The 21,982-nt window shown below is 36.2% G+C and overlaps 1 protein-coding gene across 4 annotated transcripts in view; it reads left to right on the top strand.

Moving 5' to 3' along the window:
• The window catches only part of LOC150100369 (sodium-coupled monocarboxylate transporter 2-like), a 173,427-nt gene that overhangs the window by 90,286 nt on the left and 61,159 nt on the right, over positions 1–21,982 (top strand). For 3 of the 4 annotated variants that reach the window (XM_090402435.1, XM_090402436.1, XM_090402433.1), the window contains one exon: positions 16,226–16,291. In XM_090402435.1, the coding sequence (XP_090258561.1) occupies positions 16,226–16,291 (66 nt within the window). Of the gene's footprint in view, positions 1–16,225; positions 16,292–21,982 lie in introns of those variants that run through there. The other variant, XM_090402437.1, reaches the window with a different exon arrangement.

Below are 21,982 nucleotides of genomic sequence, written 5' to 3'. Positions count from 1 at the left end.
TGTAGTCTAAAATTTAGATACATTTATAAATTGTGAAAGAATAACTGATTTTTAATGGAATAAGGATGATAAGAGTTAAAGTGGAGGTAATTACCGATATGTGTAGGTTTGTGGCTATTTGGTTCCTAAATTTACGTTAATTAGAACACATAGTTCTAATTAACGGAAATTTAGGAACTTTGTGAATATTTTGTGTTCATTAGAATAATTCTACAGGGAACTTTAGTCTATTATTAAAGTGGTTAAGTGAAGCTTGTTAAGAAGTGATACATGTTGATTCTCCAATACATAAACATCGTCCACATATCAATGATAAAATGTAGTGCAGGGGGAGGGGGGGGGAGAGGGTTTAATTCTAGTTTAATTTTAAATATTTATTGTTTTCTTATTTCACAGCTGGATCTTGGTACTAAACTACAGGTTTTCTATATTGTTAAACACTTATTTATAGGTTAGTAGTAACATTAGAAAATATCAAGGGATAAACAGATATAAAAATACATTTCCTCGAATCAAATTATGGATTTGAAGCTGAACTGCGAAGCGATGCTAACAATCTCCGTTCATAATTTGTATACTTTTTATTTGTATATCGTTTATTTAAAAAGATCTGGTTCGAAAACCATCCAGGACATGAAAAATATTTATAAGGACTTCAAAAACTTATGGTGAGTTGATGAATTATAGAGAGCTAGAAGGTTTTTCCTCCATAACAAACAAGTCTTCGAGAGTACTAGGAGATAGGATTAAGTCATATCATTACTACCGTCCGCCCTGTTAGCGTAGTGGCTATGCGCTTCGCAACCATATGCCTCGAAAAGGATTATCTTAGGTTCGATTCCGTCGCTGACGTAAGGAGCTTAAGTTAGCCGGTCTTGGGCGTGGACAGCAGGGTTTTTCTTCCCAGTTTATCTGGAGGTATTTCCTCCCTCAGGCAAGCAAACCGGCCCTGTGAACACACGAAACTACAGCCATAGAATATACCGGGAGGCATAGGGCTAGTCACCTTATCCTCGGGACGAGTACGACTTATAAGAGCTTTAAGATAGCTCTGTAACAAGTCAGTAGGCCTAACACGTAGAAGGGAGAAGAAGATCATTACTACCAAAATTAGGTTTATACACATAAGCCAATTTACTGGGCCATAACTCCATTAGACTTAATACTTTTGCCAAAGATTGGTAAGATGAAAAATACAAAACTAAATTCGTCCACTTAATTATAGAAAAGGAGCCTTAAGACGGTTAATGGAGGTTAAAAACGTTTTTCACAGCTTAAATAAAATTATTATATTCATACATTTTGCATAAATATTGCAAATTAATTTATGCGTTACTGAAAATTCAAAAATAGTTTAAGTGTTTTTCCTGTTTGGCTGTGACTTGATAATTTTTTTTCTACCCTGTATAAGCTTTCATACAAAATGAAGTCTTTAAGGCAATATTTCTGTAATTAAGATTTCACCATCTCAAATGTACAGTCATCATAACTTTCATCTGTGGTTTTGAAGTATTCTGACTCAAAAGTTAAGTTCTGTATACTTTGATTACTCTTTGAAACTTCTTAACAGGTGAATATTGCAAATACTTGTTTGTTGCTTGGCTAATGTTTTAAGGACATGTTACATTCTATTTTCCAATAAACCCCAACAAGCGGAGTAATTAATTGTAAATGATTTGTTTTCAGCTACCAATTCTAAAGCTTTCAATAAAGCTCTCTCCGTTGTATTCAATCAGACATAGGATCTTCAAATAACATCTAATCGGTTTCATTGATTTTAATTTTCACTGTTCTCTTATTTGTCAATCAATAAAAACTCCTCGCGAATTTATTGCCCTGTGTCCTAGCACAGTACGACCTTCGATGTCTTTGCGCATAAAAATCAAAATTCAAACTGCTTCTGTTTGGTTAGTCAACGATGATATCCTCCTTTAAATGGATCAGATTAGTCTGATTTTTTTTTAATTCTCGACTATCCCTTTGTTACTTCACTGCTTCGCTTTTATTTCTGAGATATTCATTCGACGCACTCAGAGAGTTTTTTTTAAGTGCATAATTGCAGCCATCCTCTTCATATGCAAAATTAAAGTATCCTTGTTTAAAGCCTTGTGGAGAGCCACCCAGTGATCCAAATGCTGCGAAACTTTGCAGAATACATTATGGGCTTGCGGAAGCGATATCTGAAGGAAAGGGAAAAAATAATTCCAAACTCACCACCAGGAACGCTGTATGATGTACCGAATGTCGATGTAGTAATTTTTCTGTGTGTAAGAAAGAGAAAAGCGACGCAAGCATAAATAACACATTTTTATTCACTTCAATTATGCATTCACGGGTTGTACTGTTCAATGTGATCCCCTTCCCGGTATGTCACAAACTGCATCCTTTGCACAGTGTGTTCAACACAGAACGCAGCTGATCGGGACTGATGTTGCGCACATGCTGCGTTATGCTGTCTTTCAGTGCTGGTAAGTTATCAGGATGATCCCGATAAATCCTGTCTTTGAAAGATCCCAGAAATTCCAAGAGCCACAAGTCACAGGAGGTCAGTCAGGTGCACGAGGCGGCAATGCAGTGGAAAATGCACAGCTCATCACTCCGGCTTCCGTGAAATGTTCTCGAAGACCCTCCTGTACGGATCGATGGACGTGTGGACGGGCTCCATCCTACATGAAAATGACTGAATCCATGCATAGAAGCTGCTGTAGCTGTGGCACACAACAAAATTGTTTTTCATGTCATGATACTTCTAGGCAGTAACTGAGCAGATCACAGGACCTGAGTGGCCAATGTCCTCAAAGAGGAATGGTCCAATGATAAATGAAGCTGTAAACCCGCACCAGACAGTAACTTTGGGTGAATGCAAATGAATTTGTTGGATTCCATGATGAGGGTTTTGCAATAATTTAGGTAGTGCAGCTTCATGAGAAAAGAACGTTGGGGAAAGGTCAGTGCTACCGCTGTAGATGGCATAGGGCCGATGGGCCTGTTTTACTGAATGAAAAACCCGAATTTCAGGAAGGAAGCCATTACACATCCGTATAAGCCCGGTTAACTCACCATCATTTGAAAAGTGAAAAAGGGCTTAAATTCCTAGACAGGATTTTTTCAAACTAGAAAATATCGTCCTTAATAAGTAAACTACAAAGGTTCACAATCACTGTACCTTTTATATATCACAGCTCTGTCTCGTTCCATATTAATATCAAAACAGCAAAAGCATGCACTCCATCATTCTTAGTGCAGTGACCTCGGAGAGATATTTTTTGTTAAGGACCTATAGTGAGCAGCACATAGGTAATCATATCTAGTCGGGCTAGATGTGATTAATTAGTGATTTAAAACCTAACCATATAGAGTTAATACTCTAATTTGATTATTGGAATTTTGATGACAAACAGAAATGTAATCAAAGGTTGTAATTATACTTATCTCTTCGTATTAACTTGAAATATGAATAGGTAAATTAAAACCTTTAATCATTAGAAGCAAACTAACGACACACATAATAGTTTTAATAATGTGCATGTCTCATTCCGGTGTGCAATTTTTTGTCTGTTATGGATACCAGTTATTATAGTTGTTATTCAAAACATCTATTCCAGCTTATACTTGATTCTTTTTTTCTTTTTCTTTTTTTATTTAAAATTTTGCAAACATAGACGGGTGTTACTCAGACGCGATATCATAAGTTCCTTTGAATGTTAGGACATGACATGAAAAAATGCAATAAAATATTTAGGTCTGGGCGTTTGCATACTATAGTATTCAAGAAATTTATCCAAGTAAGGAATATTATTTCAGTAGATAAAAGACAGCCTGAGCGACTCGAATACCAAGTAGGACCAGTCTGTAATGATATCAGTACGTTCTTTGTAATGGTTTCTTGCACCATGATAGAAAATGTACTAACTATACAAAAAAAATCAAAAAACAAAAAATTGTGACCGTGTCTGTTTCGAAATCAAAGAGAGAGAGAGAGAGAGAGGGAAAGAAACAAGGCGTACCCCATCTGCCCTTCTCAGATCAGCTAGCACAGCGAGCAAGACTTCAATAATGGTCGTATCCGCCTTACTGTGTTATAAGTGCAACGCATTTTTAAAGAAATCATATACAGTACTCATGTGATAATCTAAAAAAATAAAAATAAAACAAAAAAAAAAGAATGTGAGAGAGGAGTGAAGGACTAATAAAATAAGCTATGCAAGAATACACACAAGCCAATCTATAAGTGAAGTGATGAATATTGTTACGAGTTATGTTCGACCATAGTGGTATCACTCGGTATGCTGTTCCCCTGCTGTCCTTGTTTTCATCATTGAGATTGGTCTCAGAACTGTGCGATGGGTTTCCTTTGAATACTGTTATTCCCCTCCCCCTCCTCAAAAACATGAAACCGATCTCGAACACATTAACAGTAGTATTTATACCCTGGTATGCACTGTTAAGATATGAATTTGCGTAATGAAGTTCATATCGTTGTCGCTCAGACAGATTTAAGTTACCCAGCGGAAGGCCGATAGTAAAAACAATATTTTTAGTGATTTTTCCATAGTAGATATAGACGCATTGTGCAGAAATATTTGCGTTACTATTAATAGACATTGAGAATTATACAGCAATTTCTTTTCTAGTAAAATGCTTATTAATATCTAATAAAAAAAATGCTTATTAATATCACTTTCTTATCGTAACATAAAACGTACAATATAAGACTTACGTAAGAGTTACGTTCCGCAAAAGTTACGAAACTCGAATTGTATGAAGTATTAATCCTTTCGCTCATTAATCACACTGTATTGCTTATGTGCTTACACTACGTGTCGCATTAGTCAACATGTTTTAAATGTTATTTTTTCGTTTTAGTCAGAATTTACACAAAAATTGGATTTCAATATGTAATTATTAAGGCAATTATAATTTGTACTGCATTTTAACATAATGCAGTACAAATAGTATGAGAAAACAGATTTTTAAAAAAAATTTAATTCGGCAGGCAGACCTTTCTTATGAAATTATTAAGAGATGACTGAACATGGCTTATTTCTTCTCTTCATAAATCTCTCCTCTCCATAACAAGCTAACGTACCTCTGTTTCTCTATGGACTTGCAAAAATTGTGAGGCATTAGAAGCCACTCAGATATTCAAAATACATCGCATCAAAACGTTAAAAATATGCAGTACTAGAAAACAAAAAAAAATATAGCCCATAGCAGCGCTGAAAACGAGAACGAGGAAAGTTCACGTATGTGACTTGCAGAAAATCGCCGTTAGATGGTATGCGAATAATGTTTGACTGATTAAGTAAAAATTTTATAATTCACCATTTCCTAGCTCCTTTCACAATAATTTCGAATTTACATAAGTCGGGGACTGCCTGTAATATGAATAAATAAATATAAATAAATCAGTTAACGCCTTTTACTCCCTTACAGAGCGAGGCCTTTTAACTCTATCTAGCTTTCTGGAGACTGACTGGGCAATTAAATCTCCACCGGTAGCCAATCGGATAGCTGGCCGAAGATTATCACTAATTACAGGCGGCAACCGATGAAGAGACTGGTACCATCTTTTGGTACCTAACACTAACAGGATATGCTCTTGTCTGAAATAGTGTGGATTCTAAGTTCGATTTTCTTGAGATTAAGTGAAGAAAACCCCGAGTTTCTGAGGAAAAAACTCCCTTGCCCATGCCAGAGATCGACTAACTCAGGAACCGGTTGAAGAAAGGCTTAGGAAACGTTCTATACGTTTTCAGCGATACATTTTCGAATAGATCTTTAACAGGAGCCTGTATAGCTCAATAGAAGTGGCGTTTGCACTCTACGGCGCTTGAACGTACAAAGAAAGGATTTGGTGGTTCAAATCTAGTCGCCGACTAGAGGAAATTTTTCTAAGCCTTTTTTCGACCGGTTCCCGAGTTAGTCGATCTCTGGCACGGGCTAGCGGGTATTTTCTCCCGGAAACTCGGGTTTTTCGTCCCGTAAACTCAAGAAAATCGACCGTCGAACCCACACTATTTTCAGACATTAAAAATATTGTGTTAGGATTAGGGACCACGAGATGGCGGCACTAACTTGCCGCCTTCTTCACTGCGTATACCGATTAATCAGTGATAGCCTTGGGCCAGCTATCTCTCTGATTGGCTACCAGTGGAGATTGAACACACACGCACGCACGCACACACACACACACACACACACACATATATATATATATATATATAGACAAAAAATACAGGGAAATATCTAAAATCAATTTGAGATACACTACAGTATGCAGACGACCAGGTGCTTATAGCTTTATCAGAAAATGAACTTCAGTATTTTATATATCATTTAGATATAGTTTCAAAAGACTTTTTGATATGAAAATATGTATCGATAAAACTAAAGTCATGGCTTTTGCAGGTAACATTCCCATAAGAAGTAAAATTCGCCTTGAAAACAAAATACTGAAACAAGTAATACTTTTAAATACCTAGGTTACCATTTAACCTACAACGAAGAGAAAGATATTGATCATAAAATAATAAATTCTTGGCGAGACTAGTATTATGCTATGGAAGTGAAGCCTGGACTTTAAAGAAGAGAGATGAACAGAGGATAGCAGCAGCTGAGATATGTTTTAGGAGAAAAACAGCGGGATATAGTCGTCTCGACCATAAAAGAAATAGTAACATTCTGAAAGAAATCTATGTAAAACTAATAATCGAACACATCAAGCAATACATGGAATACTGGAAGAATCGCGTGCAGAGAATGAATGTTAACCGAATTCCAAAGAAATTCTTTAACTACAGGCCAGAGGGCAAACGTCAGTAGGAAGACCGAGACTCAGATGGAGTGAGACGGTAACAGGCCATTAGGCCTAATACGTAAAGGAAGAAGAAGAAAACATACAGAATTTCGAGAATGTTATGAATTGATTAATTTAGTCTTGCAATGTGACACTAATTTTTACGCCATAATATTAATTTATAATTTGAGATTCTTTCTTTTTTTTTTTTTTTAGCCCGATAGTGAGAAGTTCTTTCGCACTTAATAATGTGATTAATCATCGCTCACAACGATTACTTGGTGAAAAAGGTCTCCTGTAAATTTAGACATGAATAAGCAACTACAATGAGTTATGTTATTATTTTTATGACAATTCTAATGAAAAATTGTCATACAGTTAAAATAAACTTGTACAACGAAAATTTCCTTTTCTAATAATTATCTCACAGTACCATAATTAATTAATTACAAATTATTTTAAGCTGAATAGAGCTTTATCATCGCAACACTCGTATTATTTTCGAAGCACGAATTACTAAACCTAAATTGAACATTACGTGAAAAGTTTCTGCTTCGTCACCGACAGGTGAAGCAATTTTAATCTCGCCATGAATATTTGTTTGTAAAACTCTTTCCGTTTAAAACGTATGTATGTCATCACAAAAAAAAAAAAATAATAACTGGACAAAACGTTTTCACAGCAATGTGAAAAAAAATCCCTGGCTTATTTAGGCCTTGCCCCCCCCCCTTCTTCCTCTAGCGATTTTGAACCTTATACTTTTCCAGTTTTTCGAATGTGACTGCTGTAATAAAATATCCAAGTACAACTGTGTGTTAAAACACAGCATTCAATTAATTCTGGTAATTTAAACCCCGTAGAATTGTAAAATTTTATCCTTCATAATCATAAGATCTGAACTTATTTAAATCCTTAATTAATGAATAGAATTACTTTTATAATGGCTCTTACCTCAACAGATGTTAAGGAAAGCATTTATTGGAAACACACACATCACATTGTTATGTTATAGGTGTTGTTATCTCTTGTATGTGTTGAGTTAAGATGTTTAAAATTCATATACCATGTTAATGAATTGAATCAAGTGCTGAATCTTCAGTTTGTATCTTCATTAACAAAGTAAAGTTATATTTATTCGTAACAGTTATTTAATATTAAGGCATACAATATACTGTACAAGAATTATGAACAAAGCCCGTAATCTCTGCTCATATTCGTTTTTCACCCTCCCCTTCCTTATCTAAAGTAGGCCATCGATTTTCTAAAAATGCAAATCCATGTATTTTGAAAACCGTCATCATTAGTCATGTTTTGTTATACAATAAGGGCGCTGTTTTCTTGCCAAAAATGCTAAAACAACAATAGGCTTGCGTAAGTTACTATTTACAATCTTTATTTTATATTCTGAGTGACACAATATCCTAATTCTCTCTCGATAGGTTTTTAAAGTTATCTGACCCTTTTCAGAGATAGGTTATTCTTTCCCAACAATATTGTGAAATCGCCTCCCATTTTATCGCGTACTGTGGCCACAAATCACGCATTTAATCACAAATGTCATCGGTACTGCTGTTCCATACACAACTCAACCAAGATTTTACTTTTTTTTTCTGAATGATATTCCAGTATATCCAGGAAAGCGAGAGAGAGAGAGAGTATTTGTATGATCATGAATATTTCAGACGGCTAAAGAAGGAATTTTACACATGTTTGAGGGTCTGAATAATTAACTCAAATATCAAATAAAGTAAACGAAAATACCGTACCTCTGGTGAACAGTAAATCATCAATAATTACACTGTTAGAATTTCCATCATTCCTAAGAGCTACGAATGTTCACCTCCTTCATTAGCTAGGTAAATTAGGCATGTATATATCCGTTCTAAAGGTCGGGAAAATATCAGAGAATAAATATTTAATAAGCTAAAAGTTTCCCAAATAGTAGATACAGTAAATTACTTCATTTGGGGTTTATAATGCAATAATTGTAATTAAAATAAATAGCATAAGTTTCTTTCATGTGTCTTATATTGTTCTGGTACTTTTTTGCACAAAACAATAAACGTGTTTTTTACAAGGACTTCATTATTAAGAAAGAACAGAAAACAATCCCTTAGTAAGAACTGTCGAATGTAAATTAGGTAATACATGGAGGAACAAATTTAAAGAATTTAAACAATCATAGGTCTCAACTCTAACTGGATTCAAGTCATCCGATATCATTAGCAAGGCCCCTTCCTCTCATATCCTCTCTATCATTCCTAAAAATACTTTACCCCTGACACTCGATACCAGTTAGTATGTCCGATTCTGATAGCCAGGTCTCACTAATGCCTGCAATCTAAGGTTACAACATATTGACTAAGTCAACGAACTCTACACCTTTCTTTCTGATACTCTTAGCATTCGTGTACAGACATAATAATGTACCTGAATAGTTCTTTTGTATGCTCTTGTCTGCAGTCTGCATGACACAGTTGGACAACTTGCAGATCTCTAGTGCCTTACACATTAGACATCTTTGTACACGTTTGATCTCGCCTCCTCAACATTTCCATGACAAAGCCCATTCCTGTCATTAATACATTTATATAACATTGGCGCTCTTACACTCACATTCTCACCATTCTTCCCTTTATAATTTAGTTTCCCTGACTCTCTGTGTTAGGTCTCATACCAGTTATTAGTTTTTCTAGGCTCCTGATACCAAATGCATTTAGGTGTATGCCGTCCCTCTTATACAAATCCAATCTTTCCTCAAACTCACTCCACACATCCAAAAACTCTCATCCATTCCTTCTACACAGCCTACGCCATGGAATCGTTTGCCATCATAGCCCTTCTTCTTAATTCATTTTTATCATATCGAGGTAAAATACTGACGATTTTCACTTTCTCACTCTTCACTCTCGCCTCATCCAACAACCCTTTCATGTCCCCTCTCATACTGAACTTATCTCTAGTTAAGTCGTTAGTACGCACTACAGTTACGATTTCGTTTACTTTTGTTTTCTGTTTTTGAATTGCTTCCTTTATATTCTTAATTTTCGCTCCAGGAAAACTCGAAGTTATAACTCGCTCATCAATAGCATGTTTTATTATAGAGTCACTATACCAAATATAACTTCTTTCTTTTTACAAACAACGTCACTTATTTGATTTCCGTTACTTCCTGACTTACCTGTTTCCGTGCTTTATTGTTTCTTATTTTGCTGCATACCTTTCTTTTTCTCCCTATGCCTCATTTAAACGCCACTCGCCTTTTTTTTTTTTTTTTGTAATTCCCGTTGTCGTCTCTCTGATGATCTGCTTTAATTCTGCTGTTTTGAAGGTTAATTCATTTTTATTAACCTCCTCCACATCTCCAGTAACCTCGTTAGCCCCACTAACGAGGTTACTGGAGCCTTCTTGTTCTCGTCTGCGGTACTGTTTTTAGCATTACGATTTGAATTTGTCTTTTGGACAAAGTTTTTCATAAGAATTTTATCCTTTATTAATCAGTCGAAACTCCTGAGGTTATGAAACCATTGTGCTGACCAATGTATGAAACCAGATCTACTAATTGTGTGTTTTCTCTGGTCAGTTTATCTGTCTTGTGGGATAAATAATCCAAGTTTCCAGAAGGGGGAAACCTCCAGTTTATATGAGCCTGACTAACCCAGTGTCGTTGAAAAGCTGTTATAAAAGTTTCTTTGCGTCCTAGACGGGATTCGAATTGCTTTCTAATCCAAAGGGTATCTTCGTTACCGACTGAATTACGGAGGCTTCTTTTTATTAATCAACATTTTTTTGTTATTATGAATTATTAATTCTAGCTCTTCACCATTTTAATATTAAAATTATATACAGTTATGTACAATGGGCCGCAAAATAAAAATATTCGATCGCTTCACCAATTGGCCTAAACCATCCCTGCACAAGATATCTTATTAAAATTTTATTGTGAAGTTTTAACTGTTTTTCAAGATCTCTTTTTAATGTAACGGTATTACCTTAAGATTTATTACACAGTTTATAGCCTATTTAGTGATAAGTTTATAGCTTGTGGGAGCCTCCGTAGCTCCGTCAGTATAGACGAAGCCCTTTGGTCGGAAAGACCTGGGTTCGATTCCCGTCCATGACGTGCAGAACCTTTATGTGGTCTCTTTAGACTAAAGGTGAATTAGCCTGTCTCATACGGAGTTAAGGGGTTTTTCACCCAGAAACTCGGGTTTTTCGTCCCCCAGAACAGGCAAACTGTCCCCGTGAAAAACACGTGGATTACAGTCATGAATACGTCCCAGCCATATGCTGGTCCCGAGACCGGATAAAACTGGGAGGTTGGGGAAAGCAACGGTGAACTACCCTGTAAACATCTCACCAGGAATACTTTGTAGGCAATGCCTACAAAGTCACCTACTGTCGGAAGCGACTGAAAGTGAAAAACCAGGAGTTTATAGCTTGTAATATCCGTAATAAACTTATGACAAGAACTAAATAGGTGTAAGAACTAACTAACAGCTAAAATATAAAATGCGAGGCATTGATGTGTATTTTATAACTCTTAAAAACTCATAGAAGAAAAAAATTTCGCGTGTGTGTGTGTAGTCATGTTTTAATTGTTGAGATAAGAAATTAGTCAGGATTTTTTTTTCAACTTAAATAGTCTTTTTTTTTTAAATTAAATTTCATGCTTTTTGATTTTGATAGTGATATGTGCACGAAATACTCTTTCTATCCTCAATTCAAAATGTATCTTCATTGGAAATAATTTTGTAATATATTTGCAACTCCAAACGATAACGTTAAAGTGTTAAAGGTGAGTTAGCCGGTCTCATACGGAGGTAGGGTTTTTTTTTATGTGGTTTTGAACTACATGAATGTGGTTTGAACTTTTTGTTTTCCCGATTACTCAAAATCTGGCTGAAAAGGTGATTCACCAGTTCGAATTTCTCCTTTTTTGGTAGATCAAATTTGATTCCATTTTCTATGTTTTCGTTCAATGCGCAATTAATTATGATAGTTACCAGAGAAATAATTATTCCTCCTTACAACATTAGGGAAAAAAATCCCTTCTCTATATTTATAAAATTATTAGTGGTCTACGGAAGTGCCTTCTAATTTCAAATAAAAATTGGAAATTACCCTCACTTCACATTGTTCCGAACACCGTTTGTATTTTTGTATACACTTCTGATTGTGATTAATAACATTTTTTCATCGTAATATTTGAAATTATTTTGAATAACACGAGAATATTTAAACATGTTTTAAAATTAATTTTAATTTATTAGGATGAACAAAAACAAGTGTACATCCTGGTACTTTTTTTTTGTTCTATTCTATTTCATTTTATGTTTAGTAACCGTGACTCCGTTTTTCCTCTTGAAACCACACATTGAAAAGTACCGCGAACAACCACAACTCAGATTTGCAATGCTTTATCAGCACAAAATGTTTTTCTGCGTTGCAGATTCACGAGTTGATCGAGCGTGAAAGAATTACGTGGAACACAACAAATAACGCAATGTTTGATTACTTCGCCACTTAATAATTGTTATTTATGACTTCATAATATTCTTAACATGACAGATATCATTAGTTATTACTGTAGTGGTTAGATCACCTGCAGAGAAAAGATAATTACCGTAGTACGGCAAACATAAGGTTCCTTATGCAAATTATTAGCAGTAAGATAGGAGAATCAAATAAAAAATGAATAAGGATAATTAAGAAATTCAGAGCAGGAAAAAGGACACGCATTAATTTACTCTGTTAAATATCACAAGAATCAGTGAATACTACAATTTCCTGGAACACTGACTAGAAGAGGGCGCTTTTCGAATGATAAAAATAATTAGGAAATGCTTCCTTTAAATTAAAATTTACTTTTTTTTTATAAAAAGATCTCAACATTTGTAAATTTCAACCTTCAAAATCTTTCTTCAAAACCTTACACACAGATATATAATCATACATCTCTGTGTTTTGTTTATTTATTATTATTGTCATTTTTGTTGTTATTATTATTATTAACCAATCTCCATGGAGTAAAAAGACTCATCGCAAGAAGTCCCACAATACCGCACCTGAAATATATTCAGTCTCTCGTTCACCACACTATCGGGTAACGTATTCCAATCACTTACTAATCCCCATGTAAAAAATCTGCAACTCATCTATTGATCACAATCATTATACAGCTTTCAGGGATGATCTCTTCTTCTCTCCTGTCTTTTCCAATTCTATGCAAACCTCCCCCACATTAATCTTGTAATAACCCCTTAATAACTTAATGCTCGATCATATCTTCCCCTGCTATCCACCAGGTTCTGCAAATTGTATTTTCTCAATCTATCTTCATATTCAACACTATGCATATTCTTATTGTTGTAAAGAACGATCCAAATTTGCATCTATATTTGCATCTTTTAACCTGTCTGCTGTTTGTTTGACTATAACGACAAATAATCGTAATTTTATTACAAAGCACGGATTTTTTTTTTAATTCATGTTTTTCATTAGAAATATCCATGCCCTTTGAAGGAGCGACACTCCAGTTTCCGCAGATCACGTCAAACCAGTATTTCTCACTCTGTAGCTTATCACAGACCTGTAAAGATTTTAATATTTTTCCCCTTGGTCTGGCAGCATTTTTATATTTTTATATATTATATTAATTGATTATATGTTAATATAATATTAACATAATCTAACATGTTTTGCGAATATTTTCAAATCTTTCAAGGACGGTTTGTAATGCATTATTTAGTTTTGAGCTAATGCGTTTCTTGATACGCATCGGGCGTATCAAGAAACGCGGCTGTTTTCTTCCAAGCTACATAGAAGTACGTACATGTAATTGTTTTCAGCCAGGCGAGAAGCACAATTCTAGACACACGTGGTAATAGCAAGTGACAGTTAAGGTTTATGTGGTCACACGTTCTCACGCACGCACACGCACGCAAATAAAATATAATTTAAATCCTGAAGCAAAATTTATGCCACTGTTTCAATCGCTGTAAATCAGTTTAGTTTCCGAAAAGCCTAAAAGGGTTAAGTTATATACAAATATTGTATTTTGACATACCTGACGATGATCGTTATAAGGACAACTGAATGCTTCGCAAAACAGTACACTGATGAGATCGGTTATGGATACCACACTCATCCGTAGAGTTTCCACCAAATGTACATTCCCCACCAGAATGCGCCCATTCCCTTTAGTGAGGTGGACTATGTTGATCTAGCCCTTAAAGACACTCCAATTCTTCCCAGAGAATATGTAGAATTCAGATATGGACTGTATTCTAGCCAAGTTAGAATACTTGCGGTATGGCATAATATGCTACATTATATCAAGGTCATACCGAGTCGTTTCCACAAACTGACATTCTTTACGGCACACAGAATTGCAGACAATGTTAATATTCAGTGTTGACTTTTCCGGGCAGTATTGCAAGGATTCCTAGTCTGAAACAAAAGAATTATTCTCACGCTATCGTATACCACTACCACACATATCATACAGTAAAAGAGGGTATACAGACAAGGAAATAACGTCTCATATCCAAACAAGTCCATCTGAACGTACCATTATGTACCAGCATGGTAGGCCAAGTGAACAGCAGATTATCTGTTGTGAATGTCTTCAGGTGATGTGAATATGGACCACTTGATATGACTCTACTACTTTGCATATTAGATTCAAGCCTCTAATATGCAAGGTGGTAGTTTATTGACTTATTGAATTATCTAACTCTTCATACGCTGTGTTGATATACTGTAGTAGTGTATATCCATAGCGATAGAGGTTTCTAATATAAACCTCTATCGCTATGGATATCTTGAGCTTTCTGTTTAGAGAACTCGCACCCTTGAAGAGGTGTTCCTTGAAAGAAGAGGAAGAACGCAACCTTTATTGACGCTTTGCATAACGACGGTTATGCCTGTTTCTTAGGAACTATTTCAGCACTACGCTCCAATCCTTTAATGCAGGGGTCGGCAACCTTTTCAGACTCACGGGCCACATTCAACTTTTATTTTTAATAATCGGGCCGCAAGCGTTTGATTAATAGAAAATAGTGAGCGAAAAAAATACTTAAGTTATCAATTTTTATTATATCAATCTTAAAAAATACAGAAATATTTAAAGTACGAGATATGAAACAAGCATGAAAATGAAACTGAATGAAAAATTATTACGTGAAAAAGATTGTTTTCCCTTACCCATATTATCTCGATCCACTTTATAACCTGAGGTGCACATTCGAATTGAAGCATGCAAATGTTCATTTGTCAGTCAATCGAGAAGTAAATTTTTTTTTTTTTAAAACTCATGGCAGAAAATGCTTGTTCGCATATGTATGTGCATCCAAATGCGCCTATCATCTTCTTTACGAAACTGATTAATCCTTCCAATTTTTTTGGTAAGCATCGATAAAATGTTTGGATATTTTCTAATGAAAATGCGTTCTTTAATGTTTCATTGTGTTAATTTAAAAACTTCCATCTGTAGTTGGTTTGGTACGTCATCAATGTCGACATTAAAAGGGTGCAAAAATAATCGCGTTTCAATGCTATGTTTATGAAAATCCACAAATCTTATTGAAAATTCCTTTTGTAAATCTTCAATAATACCAACAAAAGTTTCCTTTTGTGTTTGCCATCGAATTGTAGATACAGATTTGCAACATATATAACGATGTAGAATTTCTTCCATCATATATTTCTTCAGCAGACATAGTTTGCCTTCAAAAGCTTTTATGTCAGAAGACAGTTCTGCTAGTAATTTACCTTGGCCCTGCAGGTTCAAATTAAGTTCATTAAGGAAGTTATAATGTCTACCATACATGCAAGAGAAGACAAAATCCATTTTTTATCCGATAGTTGTGGGACAGTATTTTCGTGTTCCGTCATGAAAATATCTATTTCTTCACGTAAATTAAAAAATCTAACTTTGAGTAGTAGATAACGTTCCCTTGAAATGTTCATAACGTCTTTTCTTGATGATAAAATTTTGCAGGCCACATGCCATTAAGTATGGTCAACCTTTTATGGGCCGCCGGTTGCCGACCCCTGCTTTAATGGATTACAAATGATCTCGAGTACTGTGTTGCGGTCGCACGAACTGAATGACGGCAGCCGGCCTATGATGACATCTCGTTGAAGTTAAACGTTACATTTCAGTATTGTGCACGATTACATTCATTTACAGTCCGTCTACACCTTGTTTATGCCAGGAGTTTGTCACAAGTACACAGAATTTCGAAAAAATTGGTGGATGTGTTCCTTTAATTTTTTTTTTTCAATATAGTATACTGTATTTATAACAGCAATTTAAGTGGGCTTATGGATATCAGTAATAATAATTATTGTAAATATTTTATAACAGTATTCATTGAAATTCGTTTTGTATACTAAATCAAGATTTTTCTCCCCATTTAGTACTTGCAGAGACGATTCAATAGATTTGTACGCTCTCTCGGTTCCTTCGCATTCTCAATCCACATGGTAAGTTCTGCTATCCCCTGAAATACTTAAAAAATGTTTTTACAGCACTTATTTCTTACTTATTTTCAAGAAATTAAAGATTTAATAATGTACCACGTATAAAGATACTACCCTTTTAAAAAAAATTTAAAAAAAGTAAAAATCTGAATTTGAATACAGTCATCCCTCTACTTACGTCGGGGTTTTCCGTTCCATCCGGTAGGACGTGGGTCGGTTCGGAAGTAAGTTGATACATTAAATCAACAGAGTTATAGGGTTAGGGGCTTAACAGTAATCAGTTCATTGTCATTTTAATTTTTAAACCTCATGCGTTAAAATAGGAGAATAATCACCCAAATCTTCCTCCACAATCACATCTTCATTACCTTCACTATGTGAAGGACCAGGCTGCGACTGTTCTGGTGTAACCTTTGAAGCTTTGAAGCCTTTGGCTCTTCATTATAATTAGTACCTTTTTTTTTCTTTTTTTTTTGTCGCCGAATTTTTTCATGTCGCCAAATTGAAGCCTTTGGCTCTTCATTATAATTAGTAATTTAATAGGACACCTCTTGGCAATTCTCATAGAAGGGATGTAAGTTCTGTTCGCTACAAACTTGGTATTAATTTGGTCTACCTACTCACTGATGAGACCTCAAAAAAGGTCGAAACCAGTCTGGGTAGTGACCTTCTCTCATAATGTTGAACAATAATACAGCTCCTAGGAGCTAAGTTCACATTATGGGTAAATATCAAGAATAGTGATCGGAGCTAGCTCCACCCTTTGTATGAGTTGCCTCAGCTTGCACTACCTTCAAGGGTCAGTTGCTGTTCTATCCAGGTATTTGCTTACGCGTGGAATCGCCGAACTTTATATATAGTTTCTATATTCGGCATGAAACTCTTTGAGTTTCTCATTCGGCTAAGAAACAATATGGGATATAATATCCCTTAACTTAAATAAGTTCATGTCACCGAATTGAAGCCTTTGGCTCTTCATTATAATTAGTACCTTTTTTTTTTTTTGATGAAAATGTCCAATGTGCTTTGCTTATTCCTCTTCTTCTTTTCATCATAAATTTGTTTATAGCAAGCAAACGCATCATGTACTTTCCTTTCAGCTAATAAATAGCGTTCAACATGGGGGTACATGTCTTTTGCAACACGTTCTTCCTCCAGTTCGACTAATTCTTCGTCGGTCAACTCTTCAGGGCCACTTACTATGAACTGAACTACGTCGTCATCATTTACTTCGAGATTCAGATTGTTTGCTAGGCCCACTATTTCTTTACTCAATTACAAAGTTGTTCATTTTTTTTCAAAACTTCCAAAATCGGGCCCAAGCCTTTTTAATGTCTTTTTTCATAGGCCACTCATACATTGAGAGATCACTTCGTCCCAAACTACAGCAATATTTTAAATAGCATGATAAATATTGAATGCTTTCCAGAATTACATGAGAGTCTGGTCGTTTCCTTCAGTAGCAGAAATGGTTTGTGGAAAAGTTCTCCGTAGATAATAAGCCTTAAATACTACAAGAACTCCCTGATCCATCGGTTGGATCAATGAAACAGCGTTTGGAGGAACATGACTTTGAACTTGGTGAAGTTCATCGATATAATACGGATCACCTGGAGCATTATCTAGAATTAATAAAATTTAAAATTCTACATTTTCTTTCACACAACAGCTCTCCATTTCACTCCCATTACAGTTGATTAAGGCATCCGCAAACAATTTTTGAGTCATCCACGGCTTCTTATATCTGCGCTAATGAACTGGCACAAATAACCTATTTTTTAAACACAAAATCAACATCGGAACTGCTGAAGCCACATGCCGACTGCCGAGGGAGGTTGCCGCTGAATGCGCTGTTGCCATTGCATTGTTGCTAAATAAAAACCTTTTTACTTTACGCTCGCTTGCGTCTGGTTCGAAAGTATAGTCGAAAATGATATTTATTCCACTATGGGATCACGGACGTATCTTCGAAAGACGTAACTCGAACGGACGTAAGTTGAGGGATGACTATATATTGCTCTGAAGGCTTCTTACTTAGAAGAAATCTCAAAAAATATATATTTTTTTGTTTAAAAAAAAAAAAACTTTTGTTCTACCCATGCTAAAAGTTACCCGAAAAGATTTCTTTATTTTGAAATCTATTACTATTACGTGAGTCACTCGGAGTTAGCTTCCATTCTGCATGAGCTACTTTTCAAAACAGGTGTGTACTTCACTTTATTTGTCCCTTAGGACGGGTAGAGTCCCCTGATTAGGGGTCAGAGGACTCGACCGGCGCGTCACTCCTCTCTTGCATCCTCTAAGAGCAAGTATTTATGGCTGTTTATATGTGTGTTCAGGGACCAATTTGCCTGTTCTGAGGGACGAAAAACCCGAACTTCCACAGATAAAAGGTCTGATAAAAGTTCCTTATGTCATAGACAGTATTCAAACCCGAGTCCTTCTAACTAAAGGGTTCGTCTATACCAACCGAACCATGGAGGCTCTAGATGTGGATTGCTATGATGAAAGACCCGAGGGTTAGCTTGTTGCCTTTCATTATCGCATATTTCGGAGGTTTACTAAACACTGAAGTTTCTGATCTATATGGATCCTCATTGATGACTAGCATCATGTCTAGATTAAAGCATTATTTATTTATTTATTTAGCGTTTGTCTAAGAATAATAAATGCAGATGCCACCATACACAAAAAAAGGACGTACAAGCCAATAAAATGTATAAAAGAATACAATAGTGTGAAGTGACACTGAAGTCATATATACATATAAAACTATACAAATAATCCTAAAATTAAAATTGAATGTCTACGTTCGACAGGAAGCTCCGCACCTACCGTGGTTGGCGCCAACCCTATTTAGGGAGGTCCATATTTTTCGAGGAAGGTCAAACCCTGATAGAGGACTGTTTGGGTTAAAGACAGTCTGCCAGATTACTGGGGCTTCGACAGTCCATTCCGTCCGTCATGCTATTGTTGCATCATAGCTGTCAGTGACAAGTCGTTGAGCCGTTATAATAGACGGGTGTCTTGATTCAAGCCTCTGTGATGTAAAGCTGTTAATATCAGTGTATAGGAAGCAGTGGATTCTGGCAAATTTTGTTATATTCGCGAATCAAGTTGTCTTGGTGTCGTAGTTGCGGCGGTTGTATGTGGCTCAGAGCTGGTAACCAATATGATGGAATAGTCTTTATTGTTCCAGAAATGCGTATAATTTCTGGAACAATGAGGCCCAAAGCAGATGCCCTTAATGAGGGAGCACAAGCCCCCCCCCCCCCCAGATGGAGGCATCATAAAAAATATTGCTCTACCTTGATAGAAAACCTAACCTTTCACTAGGACGTGCGTAGGGCATATACCCTACGCGCTGGAAATTAGCCCATATCCAACCTATTCCCAAGAACGGTGACAGATACTTACTATCAAACTACCGCCCAATCTCTCTCACCTCGGTCCTCTCCAAAGTCATGGAGATAGAGAACCATCAACAGCCAAGTACTATGCTTTATTGAAAGTACTAAACTAATAAACGACCGCCAGTATGGATTCCGTCAATGTCGTTCGACAGGAGATCTGCTTCCCTATGTCACACACCTCTGTATAAGCACCATGGAAAAGTTTGGCGAATCCCAAGTGCTTGCACTAGATATCTCCAGGGCATTCGACCGACTCTCGCACAAGGGCATCTTAAGCAAGCTTCTATCATACGGTCTTTCCGTGATTTCTACAACTGGGTCGCCCATTTTCTCACTAGACGTACATTGCGTGTGATGGTGGATGGTACTCCATCTTCTAACTATGCAACTAATGTTGGGGTACCACAAGATTCTATCCGCTCACCCAACCTGTTTCTTCTATACATGAATGACCTGCTCCAGTTGCCCGCCAATCTAATACACAGTTTTGCTGACGACAATACACTACATCCCTCCTTCTCACTTAACAAACCTTGCACGAAACAAACCACTACAACTCACAGAACAACAACTTCTGAAAGCCTAAATTCTGATCTCTAAACCATTTTTCGATGGAACTCGGATAATTTTGTAAATTTCAACGCTGCAAAACACAGGTCCCTTATCCCCCCCCCCCCAAAAAAAAATAATAACTATATTATCTCATCCTTACCTCTGACAACAGCCAGGTCTCTAAGTAAGATGAGATCTCTCTATGCTTGGGATTACCTTGATATCAAGCAGAGGCGAATGCTGGTCTTGAAATTCACGCTTGCTCTTGTTATCATTCAGGGAGTGAGAGGTGTGATTGAAGTCTGATTAGCGGAATAATGAATTACTGATCATTTAAAACTATATATTTAGAAATTTATGTACGTTTAATCATACAAATCATACACATTTATTTTACAAATGATATTCGATCTTTTTCAATTTAGCTACTTGAATACAAATTCTACCCTACGGGTCTTCTTTTATGAACTGGTCAATAAACATCGTCATAAAAAGTGGGTTGTAACCTAATTTTCCCAAGCAACACGCACAAAGGCTGGCTGAAGCTCACTGGCTAGAGCTACTTTGACTGCGTATGGTCTTGTGTTTAAAACGACGTGAAGGGAGCGGAAATGGCTATGCGCGCGCATTAAATCATAGTGCTGCAGCGAGGACCTGGAAGCTCCTACAACCGAGCAAGCCAAGGTAGCTTTGACTAGACGAGCAAGCATCGGCCTTCGATACACAACGCAAAGTTCAATTATTGCCGCGCAAGCTTAAGACGTCTTCTGTCTACAAAAATAAAATCCTAAATGGAATGCTTATAAATGTATGCATTTAATAACAAATAAATATTACTTCTTTCTCAATTAATGCGCTTGCGCAGCAAGCATGGAGAATTCTCCCCTGATATCAAGACCATCTTGGCATAAACACATTACGACTATTGCCTCATCGGCATACAAAAAAATCAGGATTCCTCTTTTGTTCAAGGCAATGGTTGTAATGTGTTTATGCCAAGATGGTCTTGATATCAGGGGCAAATTCTGCATGCTTCCTGCGCAAGCATGGAGAATTCTTGAACAGCTATTAACCGTGTACAAACCAAAAATCCGTCCATCCATCGAGTACTGCTCGCACATCTGGGGTAGGTGTACCTTAAGGTGTATTTTAAAGAGTTCTTAGGTGTACCTAAGAGCTCCTTAAAGATACTCGACTCAATACAGAAGAGAGCAGTCAGACTGATTAACGACTCATTTCTTACCAGTTTACTTCAACCCCTCACGCACAGGCATCTAGTATCTACTGCATGCTTCTTCTATAAATATTTCCAGGTTAAATGTTTATCAGAACTATCATCAGTAATTCTCTCCTTTCCAAATCAACATTTCTAAAGAACCAGTTTCTTTCCTCCATTCATACTGCTGCTGCTATATTTTGGAACAGCCTTTCCTCTGTTTCCAAGGAATACAATGGCACAGGCCTTCAAATCCAATGTGAACAAGTTCCTCGTTTCTCAATTCTCTTTCCATACACGATACGATGTATCAACCAAATTCTCGTGTATAGGCCAAACATAAAAAAAAAAAAAAAGTAATAGGCCTACCTTAAGAATGTGGTAATAGATCTCACTCACACTGGACGTCGAAACAGGTTTGGCTATTTCGACCATAAGTTCGGTCGTATTTCTCACACTTCACTGTCATTTCGAAACAAGCTTTTCCATGTGAGAAAAAATAAAACAAATAAA

This window comes from Typopeltis vanoorti, chromosome 13 (genome assembly GCF_054136105.1).
Source record: "Typopeltis vanoorti isolate ZY-2024b chromosome 13, IOZ_Tvanoo_1.0, whole genome shotgun sequence".
Classification (NCBI taxonomy): Eukaryota; Metazoa; Arthropoda; class Arachnida; order Uropygi; family Thelyphonidae; genus Typopeltis; species Typopeltis vanoorti.
The sequence above is the reverse complement of the archived record's forward strand: the minus strand, read 5'-3'. Positions and strand labels throughout refer to the sequence as shown.